The 15,360-nt window shown below is 39.2% G+C and overlaps 1 protein-coding gene across 1 annotated transcript in view; it reads right to left on the bottom strand.

Annotated features, from left to right (window-relative positions):
* Positions 1 to 15,360, bottom strand: part of COL9A1 (collagen type IX alpha 1 chain) — a 63,494-nt gene that overhangs the window by 26,645 nt on the left and 21,489 nt on the right. The window contains exons 13-25 of the mRNA XM_033054948.2: positions 12,730 to 12,753; positions 12,353 to 12,406; positions 10,738 to 10,791; positions 7,866 to 7,898; positions 7,715 to 7,771; positions 6,957 to 7,010; positions 5,696 to 5,749; positions 3,337 to 3,390; positions 1,916 to 1,969; positions 1,174 to 1,227; positions 952 to 1,005; positions 793 to 846; positions 526 to 579 (exon numbers count right to left, since the gene is read on the bottom strand). Of these exons, the coding sequence (XP_032910839.1) occupies positions 526 to 579; positions 793 to 846; positions 952 to 1,005; positions 1,174 to 1,227; positions 1,916 to 1,969; positions 3,337 to 3,390; positions 5,696 to 5,749; positions 6,957 to 7,010; positions 7,715 to 7,771; positions 7,866 to 7,898; positions 10,738 to 10,791; positions 12,353 to 12,406; positions 12,730 to 12,753 (654 nt within the window). The remainder of the gene's footprint in view (positions 1 to 525; positions 580 to 792; positions 847 to 951; positions 1,006 to 1,173; positions 1,228 to 1,915; positions 1,970 to 3,336; positions 3,391 to 5,695; positions 5,750 to 6,956; positions 7,011 to 7,714; positions 7,772 to 7,865; positions 7,899 to 10,737; positions 10,792 to 12,352; positions 12,407 to 12,729; positions 12,754 to 15,360) is intronic.

Genomic DNA, 15,360 nt, shown 5'->3' with positions numbered 1-15,360 from the left:
GCACTAGTGATTCCCTGTAAGTTCCCACAGGGGATACACTGGAGACCTCCGACCCACCCACAGACAGAAGCGGGAGCATGATGCATTCCAGGTGCTCTGAGCCAGCAGAATATCAAAGGATGATTGTTCATGGAAGGCATGCCAGACTAGCAGCTCAGCCTTTCCTGCTCAGCTTGGGAAGAGTTTGGCCCCAGCCAATACAATGGGACCAGCCCTAGTTATGGGGTCACAGCATAGTACCCACGGGGTCTCAGGTAGGATAAACATGACAGGAGTCACATCCTGGTCACAGATGTTCTGTGAGGCCCAGTTCCTCACAATGGCATCATAAGGAAATCTAGACTTTTGTGCAAAGTTTTGCATACACACAGCAGAATTTCCTCCTCCATTACATATACTGTCCCCTGAGCCTTTGCTTGGATTTTCACAAGAATTTCTCCAATATCAGAGGCAAATCAACCTATACACAGTCTTTCTATCATTTGAACTGAGCCTACCTTTCAAAGTAAAATACTTGATACTTACTGGCAATCCCTGGAGCCCTGTATCACCTGGAGCTCCAGGTTTTCCTGGTTCACCCTGTAAAACATTTTAAGTTGTAATTTATGCAAATCAAACATGAGGGAAAATTTTATTTCTGGAACACTGAATTGACATACTTTTGGATCTGTAGTACAGAAATGTTAATTCAAATGCCCTAATAACGTGCATAAAGCCATGAGCAGCAGCCACAAATTAATGAACAAATCTAGGGCACTTCCAAAGCTCAGAAATATGCCAATTGTGCCTTACTTTAGCTCCAGGCATTCCAGGAATCCCTTCACGGCCATCAACTCCTGGTAAACCCTTGGAGAAAAAAAAAAAAGTTTGTGACATTGAAAAGATTTTGCCCAAGCACTAATATACAAAGTAACATCAAATGAAGCAAATAAAGAAATTAAATATACATACAGGCTCTCCTTTAGGCCCAGGGAGGCCATTTATTCCTCTTGTACCTTGAGGACCCTGAAAATAATAACAATATTTAAAAATCAGACTAAAGACAATGAAATTACATTAAAAGAATGTCAAGGCATACTCATTCAGATGCAGTTTATTTTGAAAGTACCAGTTACGCACTGTGTATATGCTATTAATGTTTGCAAGTCAAGAACAGTCAAAATTTGTGCTCACCCTTTCTCCCTTTGGACCTGTCTCTCCTAGTGGACCTCTCTGTCCTTGATCCCCCTACAGAAAAAAAATATTTTAGAAATAAAACCAGAATAAACTTCTTTGTGTTTTTTAGCTAGAACTCTCAGAAAATCAACAAGTACAACTCACATTTGGTGAAAGTAGACATCTCAAAATCACACTATTTTTAGAAATGAAGTTTCTTAAAAATGCAGCTGACAAATATATTTTTAAAAACAGCTCAAACCATCATCTGAGATTTCAGGAGTGTCTAAGCAAAGGATGTTACACTTGTTGGTTTAACACAGTTACTGGCTATTTCAGGCACAATTTCCAGCTATGGAAGAAGAAAGCTAGGAAAAATTTAAAAATAAAACCAACCAACCAACCACCAGAAACAAATAAAACACACACACACACACACAATAAAAGATTCCAACAAATATTGCACAAATCACCCTGTATGGGTTTTGCTCCAGTTTGACACCTGAAAAATTCCAAGCCACCCTAATGTCCAGTAGGACTCAGAAGGAAGAGGAAACCATAACATACTGAGAAGTTAAAATGGGTTCATCTACCTCAAATTCTTTGGGAACATTAAGACATTACTGACTTGATATCACTGTAATATCATTTATTCACCTGTTGGGAATCAATAAAATTGAATTAATCAGAGGCTTTTTTGATTCACAGCCACAAGGTTTCACTAACTGGAAAGTGTTTGGATAACCCACACTCTACTTACAGGTGCACCAGGAAGACCTTGGGGACCAGGATCACCATCAAGACCACGAGCTCCCTACAAAACAAATAGGTAACACAAGAAATTAAAGTGAGCTGCTGGAGCAGTATGTGTCCTTCTGCTTTGCTTGGAGCTACAAAGTCTCCGCAGATGAGGAGGCTTTATAGCTCCAATTTTTTAAAAAGACAATCAATTTTCTTCATGTATCTCTTTTTTTTTTTTTTTAATGAAGATATGAAAGCAAATATATTTAAATATGAAAAAATATCAGTCAAAAATTAACATTCAGATAATTCTCTGAAAGATCTAGGAAGGAGGTAGACTTTTACATGCTACTTCAAAAAATCTCTGTGTCCTCTTTAAATATACTATATCCTTCACCACATAATAGAATAACATCAAAATATGCAGAGAAATCAGGTGCAGTACTGCTATTTTTATCACATATGTTTCAAGGAAACAATGCAATCACTACCCTGTAAATAAGTGTAAATTGAAATAAAAAATCGTTTAAAAAAAGATTTAGAGAGAACATGCACCTCCTTTTTCAAACAGATGTAGTAAATATTTCAAGAAGACAAAACATTACAGAAAATTAAGGCAAATGACTACAAAGAATTAGAACACACAAAGGCCAGAAAAGCGAAGTAAGATAGTAATGGCTTAGCAAACATGTCCAAGAGGTTAGGAAGGATCATTCATGAGAAGATTCATAATCAGGAGAAATTTGATGTTGTCCCTGAAGATAATAATGAGATTTACATGATTTGACTTATGGAGAAGGAGACAATGGCAGGATTGCCACATTCTACTCCTTTCAGAAATTTTTACCATATGGATTTAACAAGATCACGAAACTAGAAATGTAGCACCAAGATTTGAAACAACAGAAACACTTTGAGAAACAGAAGGAAAATTGTCCAGCAAAGTAAGAGCCCACATAAATATTAATCCCACTGGCAGCAATTTAAGACGGAGATGTCAATGAAAGAATGGGAAAAAAAGCGAACTCTCAATAAAAACTCCTGACAAAAACTGGGATGATGATGGAAGTAAAAGGCTTTAGGAAGATACAAATCACAGGAGAGACTACTTAATAAATTTTAGCTTTGATTAAATTGTGCTATAGTTTAAAATTGTTATGACTTGCTATCTTGCTAACTATAATAGACTTGCATACATGCCAAATGTAAATGCAAGGATTGGGGGAAAGGAACGAAGAGTACATGTCCTTCATCTATTAGAAGGACTGGGCTACCTTTCTTCTAACAAGAAGTACAATAGCTATGGAAATACAGCTGGCAAGAGAGAGAAAATACAGGGGAAATAAAGAAGCTTAAATAAGCTTTTAAAACATTCAGAAATTTTACTATAGGCTATTTTTTAATATAGGCTATTTTATAGAAAGAAAGGTTAATACTCACTTTGGTACCTTTAGGTCCCATTATGCCAGTTATACCTCTGATACCTAGAATGCCCTGAAATAGAAAAGTATATACAAGTTATGCTTAATTCTTTTCATAAGAACTGTCCTGGTTTTCAGACAGAAGATTCAGGAGTTCTACACCTTTTCTTTATTATTATTTTACTATTTTCTTAGTATTAAAGGAGACGTCTAACAACTGCTCTATTAGAATTATTAATTTATATGGCAATTTGATATTTTACTTATTTTAGAATTTTAAAAATAATAAAAAAACCTATCAGGCTGTATTATAAAACCACAAATACACCATAAGAACCTAAAAAATCCACTGATTTTTCTTTTTGGCTACCTCAGAGTTGAAGCATTCTCACCTGCAGCTTGTGTGAAAGGAACTTGCGATGGCCAAATTTGCAAAAGTGTTAAGTTGTCTTAAGTGGGGGATTGGACAGATGAAGGAAATTTTACTGAGCTCCTGAGGCAGATAAAATAGAGTAAGTTTTTGAGAGTATAAGTGCTAAGTTTGCATGTCCACTAAGACTGAGCAGAGATCCTAATGCAGCAGGATGTACCATAATTATCATCAGAGCTGTCATCACTTTCCTTCAAAATAGTCTTGTGGGAAATTTGGCTTCACTGTCTTCCTCTCCCTAAGAGACTGACACTACCTGGAGATGTCTCCTCCCTGCAGAGACCAAACCCTCAGCCAGAATATACTTGTCCTGCAACTGCGTTATTGAAACAGCTACAGGCACCTCCCCACAGCTTAGCCTAAACCCACTCCTTGAGCACATTCCACATTGGCAGCCTCTACTTCCTCCTCACCAAGTTAGGTGGAATCTTGCACAGAATATTTGAAGCCTTGTCAGCCTAAAAGGTGGGGCAAATCATGATAATGCAACAATCATTACAGCAACCCCACAAGGGAGGTGAACACAGTTTAATCCTGCTTCTAAGATCAAAGTTGGAAGTAGGCACATGGTGGCATCCAACATTTTCTATCTAAAGCAGCACCTCTCCCAGGGGTGGCTGTCTTATGCAGATCTTGTCAGTGGAATACATTGGTTGGATTGCAGGTGCCATGGTGGAGGCTGCATACTTAAACCCTTTCATTCATTGGTGTTAGGAGCATATTAAAAGATTCAGCAGAGTTCCCAGGCTCTCCATCTGTGCTTCTAAAGCATTGTCTGTCTTTCTTCACATGGATTATCTATCTGATATCATTTTCTGCATATTATGAATCCTAAATTTTAATAAAAAACAATTATTTTAGAATTTGTTTCTATGGTGACCAATTGGTAGTACAGTGGAATGCTATGAGTAACATATACAAAAAAAAGTCAATCTTTAATTGCTTTTTAATCCTACTGTGTTATTTCACAGTGATTGAAGAACTTTACCAAACTAAATAAAATGAATTGGTCCCCACAGGCCTTTCAGACAGCAGAAGCTGCCTCTTACACAAGTACTTGGTCTGCACCAAGCCTTCAGGGATACTTTTTCAGGATCAAGCATCAGAAGGAATGCGCCCTTTCCTTAATTTAATCTATTCTTTATCTTTTTCTAGTCACAATCCAGAGATTTATGTTTTCATATGTCTATGTTCATAGAGAATTTTATAATTTAGCATTTAGATGTCATGTGCATTAAGGTAGGCTCCTGTATAGTGTCAAATCTGGACACCAATAGCATTAAATGAATACTTTTACACCTAAGAAAAAAGCATGAGACCCCAGCAGAAAATAAACCATAGAAATTAAAGGTGTTATGCCTGTTTCTTTTGCTCAGAATGACCTCTTTATTCTGTTCCCTGGCTCTTTTCAGTCATGGTAACCATAAGAGCTCCTCACAGGGAACAAGCTGAGGCAGTGTGTCAGAACAAAGCACAGTGAATCAGGACAAGAAAATAACTAGGTATGACTGAAGGATACTTCTTTTGCAAGGCAAAAGGCAAAAAACTTCAGGGAAAAGAATACCTATTCTTCAATGGTTGCAACTTCATCCTAAAATCTTAGCTAAGTCTGAATTTCATAGCTGATTGTGTTTTAAACACAATGAAGTAAGAGTCATCAAAAGCGGGAAAAAATCCAACTATTTTCACAATCAAGCACAATGCAAAATTTAGATCATGAAATGGATTTTAAAGTTAGCCTTTCCATAGAACTATATGGAGCTTTGTGCCAAGCTATTGCTTGTAGGTTTTGGAAAGAATTCAATAATTCTACCTTGATTCATATACAAAATGGTAGAATAAAGAGAAAAGTGCACGGAGGCTTTCTAATATCTCTTTTCTTACAATAAGAAAAAAAGACACACCATTATGAAGAAAACTAGTAACACTTTAAAAGGAAATACTTTACTGGAGGGCCTTGAGCTCCCACTTCACCACTGGGTCCTTGGTCCCCTTCTTCACCCTGGGAAGGCAAAAGGCATACACCTGTAGCCAATCCATACCGTGCATATTGCTCTGTCATTGCATGAGGTGCATTCCCTACTTAAAGTTTTCTGTCACCTTGTCCTGTTTGAAAGAAATCCAAATGAAGTCACACCACTTCCTCAGACAGATACTCATTCAGGTTCACATTCCATTCCATTCCATTATTAGACAAAAGGTTAATTTTAAAGAAGCCTCAGTATAAAGAATAATATTTTATCCTTAATCTGTCATTCCATTTTTTCCTGACATTAATGTCTTTAGGATTTCGTCAGGTATTGTAGTGATAGGACAAGGAGTAAAGGGTACAAATTGCAAGAGGGAAAATTTAGGTTACCCCTTAGGAAGAAATTCCCTTCTGTGAGGGTAGTGAGACACTAGAGCAGGTTGCTCAGGGAGGGTGTGGATGCCCCAACCCTGGCAGTGTTCAAATCCAGGCTGGGTAAGGCCTTGAGCAACCTGGTCTAGTGGGAGGTGTCCCTGCCTATGGCAGGGGAGGTTGGGACTAGATTATCTTTAAGGTCTATTTCCAACCTCTTAACATTCTATGGTTTATTGTTCTTCCAGACTAAAAGTGCAAAAGGTTTTCTCTAATGGTTTTTCCCTGCAACATTGAAGTATGGACCAAGGCAGTGCAAATCTGAAAATTTCTAGCAAATATTTCAATATTAAAGAGGTTTTATAACAAGTTAATTCAAATGAAACATCTTGAGAGAGTTAACACTTCAGTTTTCAAGACGAATCAGACTTGGCCTCTGCTTACGAGTCCCTTCCATCTCAAATGTATTTTTCCCTCTCATTCTTCATGAAATTACTCATCTGTGCTGCAGAACAGATAACTTGGTAAATTCAGGGAATTATCCTACATTTAAATGTTTGAAAATTTTTTAATTCATAAACTTAGCTTCAATTTTCCCCATAAGTACTATAATAAGTAAATTGAAAAATCAAAATAAAAAGCAAGAGAAGTATGACTTGTGCATCATAATAAATTCATAGTACAGATGAATAAAGAATAGAGATATGCCTTTGACTACTCTGGAGCACTATAATATGTAGTATCACTTCATTCATTCTGTTAAAACAATTAATACTTATAACAAAATATAATGCTGTTTCTGAATGCAGGGCTAAACAACTATAACTTTGCTGAAAACAACAGCAGTTTTTGCCTTTTTTTATTTTACCTTATAACCTTGTTTTCCAGGTTCACCAGACTCTCCTTTTGCACCTTTTTGTCCCTAAGATAAACAAAAAAATCCCAAACTAAATAAATAAATAGAGACTATTCAAAATTAAAATACAGTTTTCCAGAACAGACAAAGACTTATGAGAGCTGTCTTGCTGTTCCTTCTCAATCCCATTCACTACTCCTTCCTCACCTGTCTAGGAAACACTACACATTAAATACCATGCTCAAAATATCTAACAAGGCTGCATTCCTAGGCAGGTTAGTATTTCTTCGTATGTTATTCCATTAAAATCTCCTGAGGCCAACAGTATTTCTAGAAACTAGCAAAGAATATATTTTTTTAAAAACTTACGCAAAATGAGACTCAAAATATGCTAAATTTCAATGTAGCATGTTACAAGCCTTCCAGAAAGAAAACAAGAAGTCAAAAAATGAAGGATCTGGGGGAATATTGAGAGTTTCTCGAGTCAGACCACAAATGATCCAGGAAGTAAACTAAGCAATCCTTCACATACTCTAATCCTCTCAGGATCACACATAAATTTTACAGTGAAGATTAGAGGAGTAGCAAGAGATTTCAACAACAAGAGGTTATTTTGGCAGTCAAGCGTTGAATAACCATAAGCAACCACACTGATGCAATCTTTTTTGAAATTAACAGTGAAATGTCCTTTTTCAAGCCAGCAATTACCCTCCCTAGTACCTTGAGGCAGCATCTCTGGAAGGAATGCTGGAACAAACAAGTTCTCTTACCTTCATTCCCATTAAACCAGCATGTCCTGGCCGGCCAGGTGGACAAGCACTGGGACACTGGAAAAGCATTCACATAGTTATTACCACATAGGCTGAATAAGATCGTCTGAGATTACTTACAAAGAAATAAAAACATGCACAATAATCTTACCAATAGGTCACCATCTTGCAGGCCAATCGTTCCCTAAATTAAATTAAATTAATCAAAGTCAGCAATACAGAAATAAGCAGACATTACTCATTAGGTAACACAATGATTAGACAAAACTACAGTAATTTCACGACAATAAGGTGCACCCTTTTGACTAAAATTTCAGCCCGAACCCAGAAGTGCACCTTATAGTCCGGTGCGCCTTATATGATCTACAAAGTTGTGACATTCGCCAACCTGGAAGTAGGAGCCGCAGTGTGGGGGTGGTGCCGCGGGAGCGCCGAGTCGCGAGGGGAACAGGTGGGCGCGGCCGGCAGGAGCCGCGTGGGGAGGGAGGGAGCCGGCCCCGGCCCTTGCGTGGGGAAGGAGGGAGCCGTCACCACCAGCTCGGCGCGGGTGGCACAGAGGAGGAGGCAGGGAGCAGCTGCCGCTGCCAGCACAGCACAGGCAGTGCAGAGGAGAAGGCAGGGAGCAGCCACCACCGCCAGCATGGCATGGGCGACACGGAGGAGGAGGCAGAGAGCAGCCACCACTGCCGACACAGCGCGGGTGGTGTGGAGGAGGAGTTGTGCCAGCGAGCGCCGGGTGGGAGTGCCTGGGCCCATGGCGGCTGCGGCCACCGGGCAGGGGAAGCCGGGACCCGCGGCTGCGCGGTGGTAGCCAGGAGCTGCGAGCTGCGCCAGCCGGTGCCAGGGGCAGGTGGGAGTGCGAGGCCCTGTGGCACAGGGAGGGCACCTGGGGCTGCGTTTAAAGGCTACACCAGTCTGTGAAAAATGTTTGCAAACTGCCAGTAATTTGTTACTTTGTTGCACGCAGCTCAGCTCCTCACTGCAAAAAAAGTGCGAGCCGTGAGCCCAGCTGCGATGGGGGGCAGGAGCAGCCAGCCCCGGGCCAGCAGTGGCCGCGCAGGCTGAGAGGGACCGCCCAGCCCCCGGCCAGCGGCAGCCGCACGGGGAGAGAGGGAGCGGGCAGCGCCACGCTGCCCTGAGCCGCGGACGGCCCCGAGCCACCCTGAACCGCAGCAACACCAAGGTGTGAGCCATGGCCACCCTGAACCGCGGCAGTTGCGAGCCCCACCTCACCAGCCAGGGGCTGGCAGGAGTGCTGGGCCCCACCCACAGGGAGGGCGCTTGGGGCTGCGTTCAAAGGTTACAAGGTTAAAATGTTTCCAATTTGAGCACATGCCAGTAAACTCCACGATCGTGGGATTCCATTACTAATTAGTTACTTTGTTGCACGCGGCGCGGATCTTCGCTGCAAAAAAAGTGCACCTTATATGATCTGCAAAGTTGCAAAATTCGCCGACTCTCGGGATGGGGTGCGCCTTATAGTCCAGTGCACCTTATGGTCATGAAATTACTGTACTATCTAAACCTGGAATCAGAAATACAATCAACCAAAGGATCTCTCACATGAAAAGCACCTTAACTGTAGGATTTTATTACAGGATTGCAGGTCCTTTCCTCTAACTTGAAACAACTGTTTAAAAAAATATTTCTCTTGCTTTTTAAACTACTTCAATTATACTTTCTGTTAAATATAGAATAAATATGTCCAAACCCCATTAATTTCCTACAGAAACCAAGACAATTTATGTAATAAGAACAACTTAGTGCCATTCACTGAAAGATTCAGGTCTTTACAGAGAAAATTATTTTTACAGAGAAAACAATCTTTGCAAAAGTATTGGTAGATGACAGTTGCAATAAGCTAGACATCAGTGTATAATGAGATGGACTCAGTGGGGGGAAGGCCTTTTCTCATAGTAAATCAAATACTTGATGGAAGCCAACAGGAGGTTTATGAGGCACAACAGGGAGAAAGATTATTGCACAGCAGCAGCTGGATTCTCTGGAGCCCTGTGGGAGGGAGCACACTTTTTTCCGACAACAGCAGGGGAGAGTTTCAGGAATGAGCTCCTTAAAGAATGGTCTTATACACAGAAGAATTTTTAGAAAGCCAAGAGCATTTGGGTTCATAGTGTCATCAACTGGAGTGGGACTGTAGCAAAACAGACACAACTTTTAGGAATTGAAGCTCTATACACCACTATTGAGAACTCATTTCCACTTGTTTCCAAACTACTCTCATTTGCCATTCATGTTTTTTAAATGCCTCCACTAATTATCTGGCAACTTTCAAGAAACATGGCATAAATAAAGGATATGCATTTAGAATCTGCCTGTAAAGAGTGAGGGGAGGAGGTTCCCAGCAGAGGAACAGTACAGTTTTTAAAAGGCATTAGCACAACACCTTTCCCAGCAGCTTGCACTTCCCAGCACCCAGACTGAGATGTGTCTGCCAAGTTCTCCATTTTATTTCTCTGGGCAGGTAAATTGCCATAAGACAAAGGTATAACACACATCCTTCCTCCCAGGAGTTAAAAAAAGGTAGCTGTTCCCCTGGAGAGGCAAAACACTCCTGTAAAGCTTTCTTCTATTCCTTGCAAGTAGATCTGATTACAAGAAAGACATTAGAACTCAACCCACCTAGAAGTGTATATTTCTGTCTCACGAGCCAAATACCTTTTTCTGCTCCTAACAGAGAAAAGCCTGCCTCTACTGAAGTAATACCAGTGAGGCCCAACAAAGACTACATTTAAAGTATTACGATTCACAGGGGAATTTAAAACCTGTATATTTGCAGTTTACAGAAATGGGAAGGCATCATGAAGGAATTACCCACTTTGCATTGCAAACTACCTTATTATAACCATAAAGAGTGGAAACTTGCTTTCCAAATGGAAGATCAAAATCTTTCTGATATCCTAAAGTCAGTATTCAGTTGTAGAACTTGGGGAGAAGTTTTGTTCAAGCAGCAAAAAAAACCCGCAAAACTCAGATGTAAGCGAATATTAAACATAATCACTTACTGGAGGACCTGGAGGTCCTGGCAGCCCCGGTGGCCCTCTTTTTCCTGGATCTCCCTTAAAAAGGGCAAAACAATTTAGTTGATTCATAGTAATAATAATAATAACCAGTAGTCACATATTCAGTCCACACAACAACAGTGAGAAATTAAGCAGCTACAGAAGGACAGACTAGGTAGGCAGTTAAAACATCAACCCACAACCTGCCTCCCAGAACAGAATGGGAAAACATTTTTTTTCCAGTAGAATGGCAGCCATGTTGTGAAATAGGAGTCACAAGAAAACCAAAACATTTTCGCCTGCTTTAGAAATCTGAAACATCTGACCACAGCATTTTCAAGGCACTCCTCCCTATAACTGCTATTAAGTTATGAACAAAAAGAATTCTAGTAACTGGCAAAAGTAGAGAGAAGAGAAAATCCACTTTTTCAGAGTACAAGATTAATTTATCAAGTTAGATTTTTTTTCTGTGAAATTTTGATGCTGAGTGCTTTCACAAGTAAAGACAAAGTGGAACCGCTGCAAATTATTTTTTCTGAAGGTTTGTAATTAAAATAGATCTAATAATTGGGCAGAGACTACTTTTTAACTTATTATTGTAATTTCAATATTACTTTTTACATTTCATTAAGTCATAAATGCAATAAACAAGATGAATATAGAAAAATTATTAATTTATTCTCAAAACATGAGAGCTATAGAGCCATTCTTTTCCATGCAATGCATAATTACATTGTGGGACTCATTATTACAATGTGTTATGGAGGCTTGGGATACCAATGGATTCAGAGACTGACTGCATTAATGGAGGATAGCCTCACATGCAGCTTTTGAAAAGGCATCACAGATGCAATTTCTGATTCAGTCAGTCTCTGAACTACCAACTAACTGCCAGAATTTGTGACAGCGTGACAGATAAATGCCCTTTATAAATAGCCACACTTCCCTTGGTATCCATTCTTGCCCTTCCTACAGACAAGACAGTGAGCTATATGGATCATATTCTGAAACAAGTTTGTAGTTTTTAATATTCTTTTTAAATTCATTTATATAACTGCATTTAAAAGCAGGTTTTATTAAACAAATTTTAATGCTATTTCAGATTCCAAGCAGAAAAGTACCAATTGGTTTCATCTTCCATTTCGGTTAAGCGTGGTGTCAAAATATGACAGTGTGGTGAAACTGAGTGCACATTTCAGCAGTAAGGTCAATAGATGGAGCCACACTTAAAGTGAGACCAAAAAGAAATACTGAATTGCCATGTTGACTGGTAAATAAATGAAAACCAGTAGTTTAAGTAGTTAAGATTTACATTTCCTGTATTTCTGTCAGGTCTGCTTTTTGATTTCAGCTTTTCTTGAATAAGAGAAGTAGAGTATGGGACACTCTGAAATATTTAATTCTAATCTGACAGGTGGCCCTGAGTTTGTGCTACTCATTGTTCTTATTTCTGATGAGTTTCAAACATAATCCTTATTCTACCAGTGATCACTGCAGAGGGAAAAATGTTTGAAAACAGTGTGATAGCCCAAATAGTATTTAGATGGCCCATTTTTTTCTTTAAGAACCTTCTAGAAATTGAATAAACCTGAATTTTCAGAAACACAGTAGTACTTACAGGTGGACCAGCAAGACCTACTTCCCCAGGAAGTCCTGCTGCACCAGCTGGACCCTACAACAACCAAGGAAAATAGTATTTTTATACCATATAATACCTATGTAACAAATACCCAAGGACTGAGAACATGTAATTCTCACAAACAAACTATGCCTTCAGACACCAATATTCTTGCCACATATACCATAGACCCACACAACCTCAGAGGTAGCTGAAGAAAACATACACAGTTGACATAGAACATCTATGTTGGAATTAAAACCATCTCTTTTTTCACTGAATTACTTTTAATTTTTAATTACAGTATAATAGCTTTATTAAATATTCAAACAGATTCATTGAACAGTATATTTATGAATTTTAAAGTTGCTACTTACAGGTGGTCCAAGAATCCCCTTGCCCTATGAAATATGAAAAAAAGATCAGAAATATGGGGAGGGCTCCAAACTGAGTAAAGCTGTCTTCCAAGGATAGAATATTTCAGATAAAGAAAGGCGTAAAAACCCCCTCATTTGATTCTGTAAAATCATTTTGAAAACTTGTTTAACTACTGTTAAAAATCTATTTTATTATTAGATAATCAGTATCACTAGAGAAAATTAAATTACTGATTAACTTGCCTTGCAGTATCATTACACATATTTATAAAACATATACTTCCACAAAGGAATGAAGACATTAAAGGTTTTCTGTTTAGTTAATTATCAACTACCATGATAAACATATCTATGCTATAATAATTTCCTTCTAAAAGTACATTTGAATTTATTATAAAAGTGAACTTTTTTCCCTGCAGTGCTTCCCTGAGTCCTAAATCCATTAAACTGATGGTTTTTGGTAATCAGAAAGAACACCAAACTTCTCCTGTTTACATTTTTCATCAGTATTGTTCTGAGTCATTTTAATGAGAAGTGTCCAAGATACAAATGTGTTTCTGCCTATTTGGATGATATAGTCCCTCTATGAAAACAAATCCCTCAGTCTTGCATCATTAAAGCCAATGGAAAATATTATGGAGAACAGTACCAGTGATATGTACGAAACACTAAAATATAAAATTCCAAATATGCTTAAGTATTCAGCAGATTTGACGTAATAAGGCACCTGGGATGAATGTAAGTAAAAAAGGCACAGAATATCAATCCAGGTTTGTATTTATAAGTCTGTTTAGAGGAGTCGGTATAACACAGGGGAAATTTCACGCATTCATCAGAATCATTGCCTTTTAACCATTTAATACACAGCAGAAAATAAGCTTGCATAACCTACATAATCCCTTTGCTATTGCTTCACACTTCCTCGCTACAACTCATCATGTATAATAACAAGTATCTGTATTTGACTACACAAATCCAACTTTCACTGCATCACGTATTCAGTATTATAATATCCCCTACCTCTGAAAGAAGCAAACCACCCTCTTGCATGTCTCATTGGAGTACCCCTTCCTAACACTCCCCCTAACAGTGGCAGGGAATGTCAATGATACCAAAAGAAGCAGCTACAGCTACTGTGTCCAGCCCACACAGTGGCCCCGGAGAAGGCTGTCCCCCTCCTCTTACCCCTCCACTGCATCTCCTCACCTTCCTACTTAAGACTGCAAATAGCAGGGACTCTCCCCTAGCAATCAATGCCTCCTCCAGCTACTCCACCCTTCTGGCCTTGAACTCCCTACCAGCAGACCAAGATGCAAAGCTGAGAGCAGCTCCAGGGCAATCATCTGTAAGGACATAAACAGAGCAGTTCCTGTCCCAACCAGCTGCTCATGCTCCTTCTCCTGTCTGTGTCCTAAAGGGAAAGTCTCTCCACACAGCCTGAGCTGCAGCCTTACATGCCCAGGTGCTTGCTGCCTGCTATGGAGGTGCTCGTCTGACCCACGGAGCATATGGAGCACATGGGCCTGGGCAGCAATCCAGAGTCTGTCATCCCCTGCCTCAGAGGCACCTGCCCTGTAAGCTGCTAAGTACCACAAAGAGTCCAGTGTTTGTAAATGCACCCTGTGCTGGAGACTGTGTTTTAGTAGACTTCAAAATATTTTCAAATTCTCTGTCACTAAATACACACAGTTGTCCCCATATGCCACATGTGTAAACCACAAGCAAAATATCAGCTCACAGAAAAGTCAGAGGGAGCTAAAAGAGAGAATGGACTAAAGAGTGCAATACATGCATTTAATACAGCAGCCCTAGGTCCATCTGCCAGGACAGGGCAGAGATATCTGTTTAAATTACTTTAATAAAAAAATTACTTGATTTAATCGTAAGAATTCTATGAACTTTGTAAACCTGTCATTTAAAAGATTACCCACCAAAGAGACTAGACAAAGAGAATGAATTAAAATAAAATTACAAAGCAGGAAAAAATGTACAAAAAAGGGGATGATAACTGAAGATTGTCAGGGTACATTCTGGGGAGGAAAATGTGACAGAAGCAGAGAAGCAAATGGTGTATATAAAACTTTATGTCCTTAGCACTCATTCTTGAATATACCCAGAAGTCCTAACTTGGCTGATAAATATCACTAGAGGAGCATGAAAAACAGTGATAATAATTTAAAACTAATTAGTATTGTACCAAGGCTTCTGATTTTCTGTTTGCACTGAACATTTTAATAACTTAAGCAAGAGGTTTTGTGAAAAACAAAGTCTTCGGATAACTATCCAGGGACTAGTCCACTTGCAAAAAGCCACTGAGAGTATTCAAAGCAGTGCATAACTACACCTAAGCACTCAATTAATCATGTAGGGCATAACTACACCTAAGCACTCAATTAATCATGTAGGCACTATGCAGATCCATAATTGTGCTCACTATGTTTCTGGTAAATGAGGTTTCATGGATCAAAGGAATGCAAAGGTTAAACAGTCCCATTACTTCACATTTGTAGTAAAAGCTTCTCCAAAAGTCTCTCAATCTGAAAATTAGAACCATTGCACTTTGGCACTATAATTTCTATTTGTTTTGTTTTTACAGTAGTTGGGTTCTGTTTGGATTCTATGGGGGGTCTT

This window comes from Catharus ustulatus, chromosome 3 (genome assembly GCF_009819885.2).
Source record: "Catharus ustulatus isolate bCatUst1 chromosome 3, bCatUst1.pri.v2, whole genome shotgun sequence".
Taxonomy (NCBI): domain Eukaryota; kingdom Metazoa; phylum Chordata; class Aves; order Passeriformes; family Turdidae; genus Catharus; species Catharus ustulatus.
This window is presented reverse-complemented; position numbering and strand designations above follow the sequence as displayed.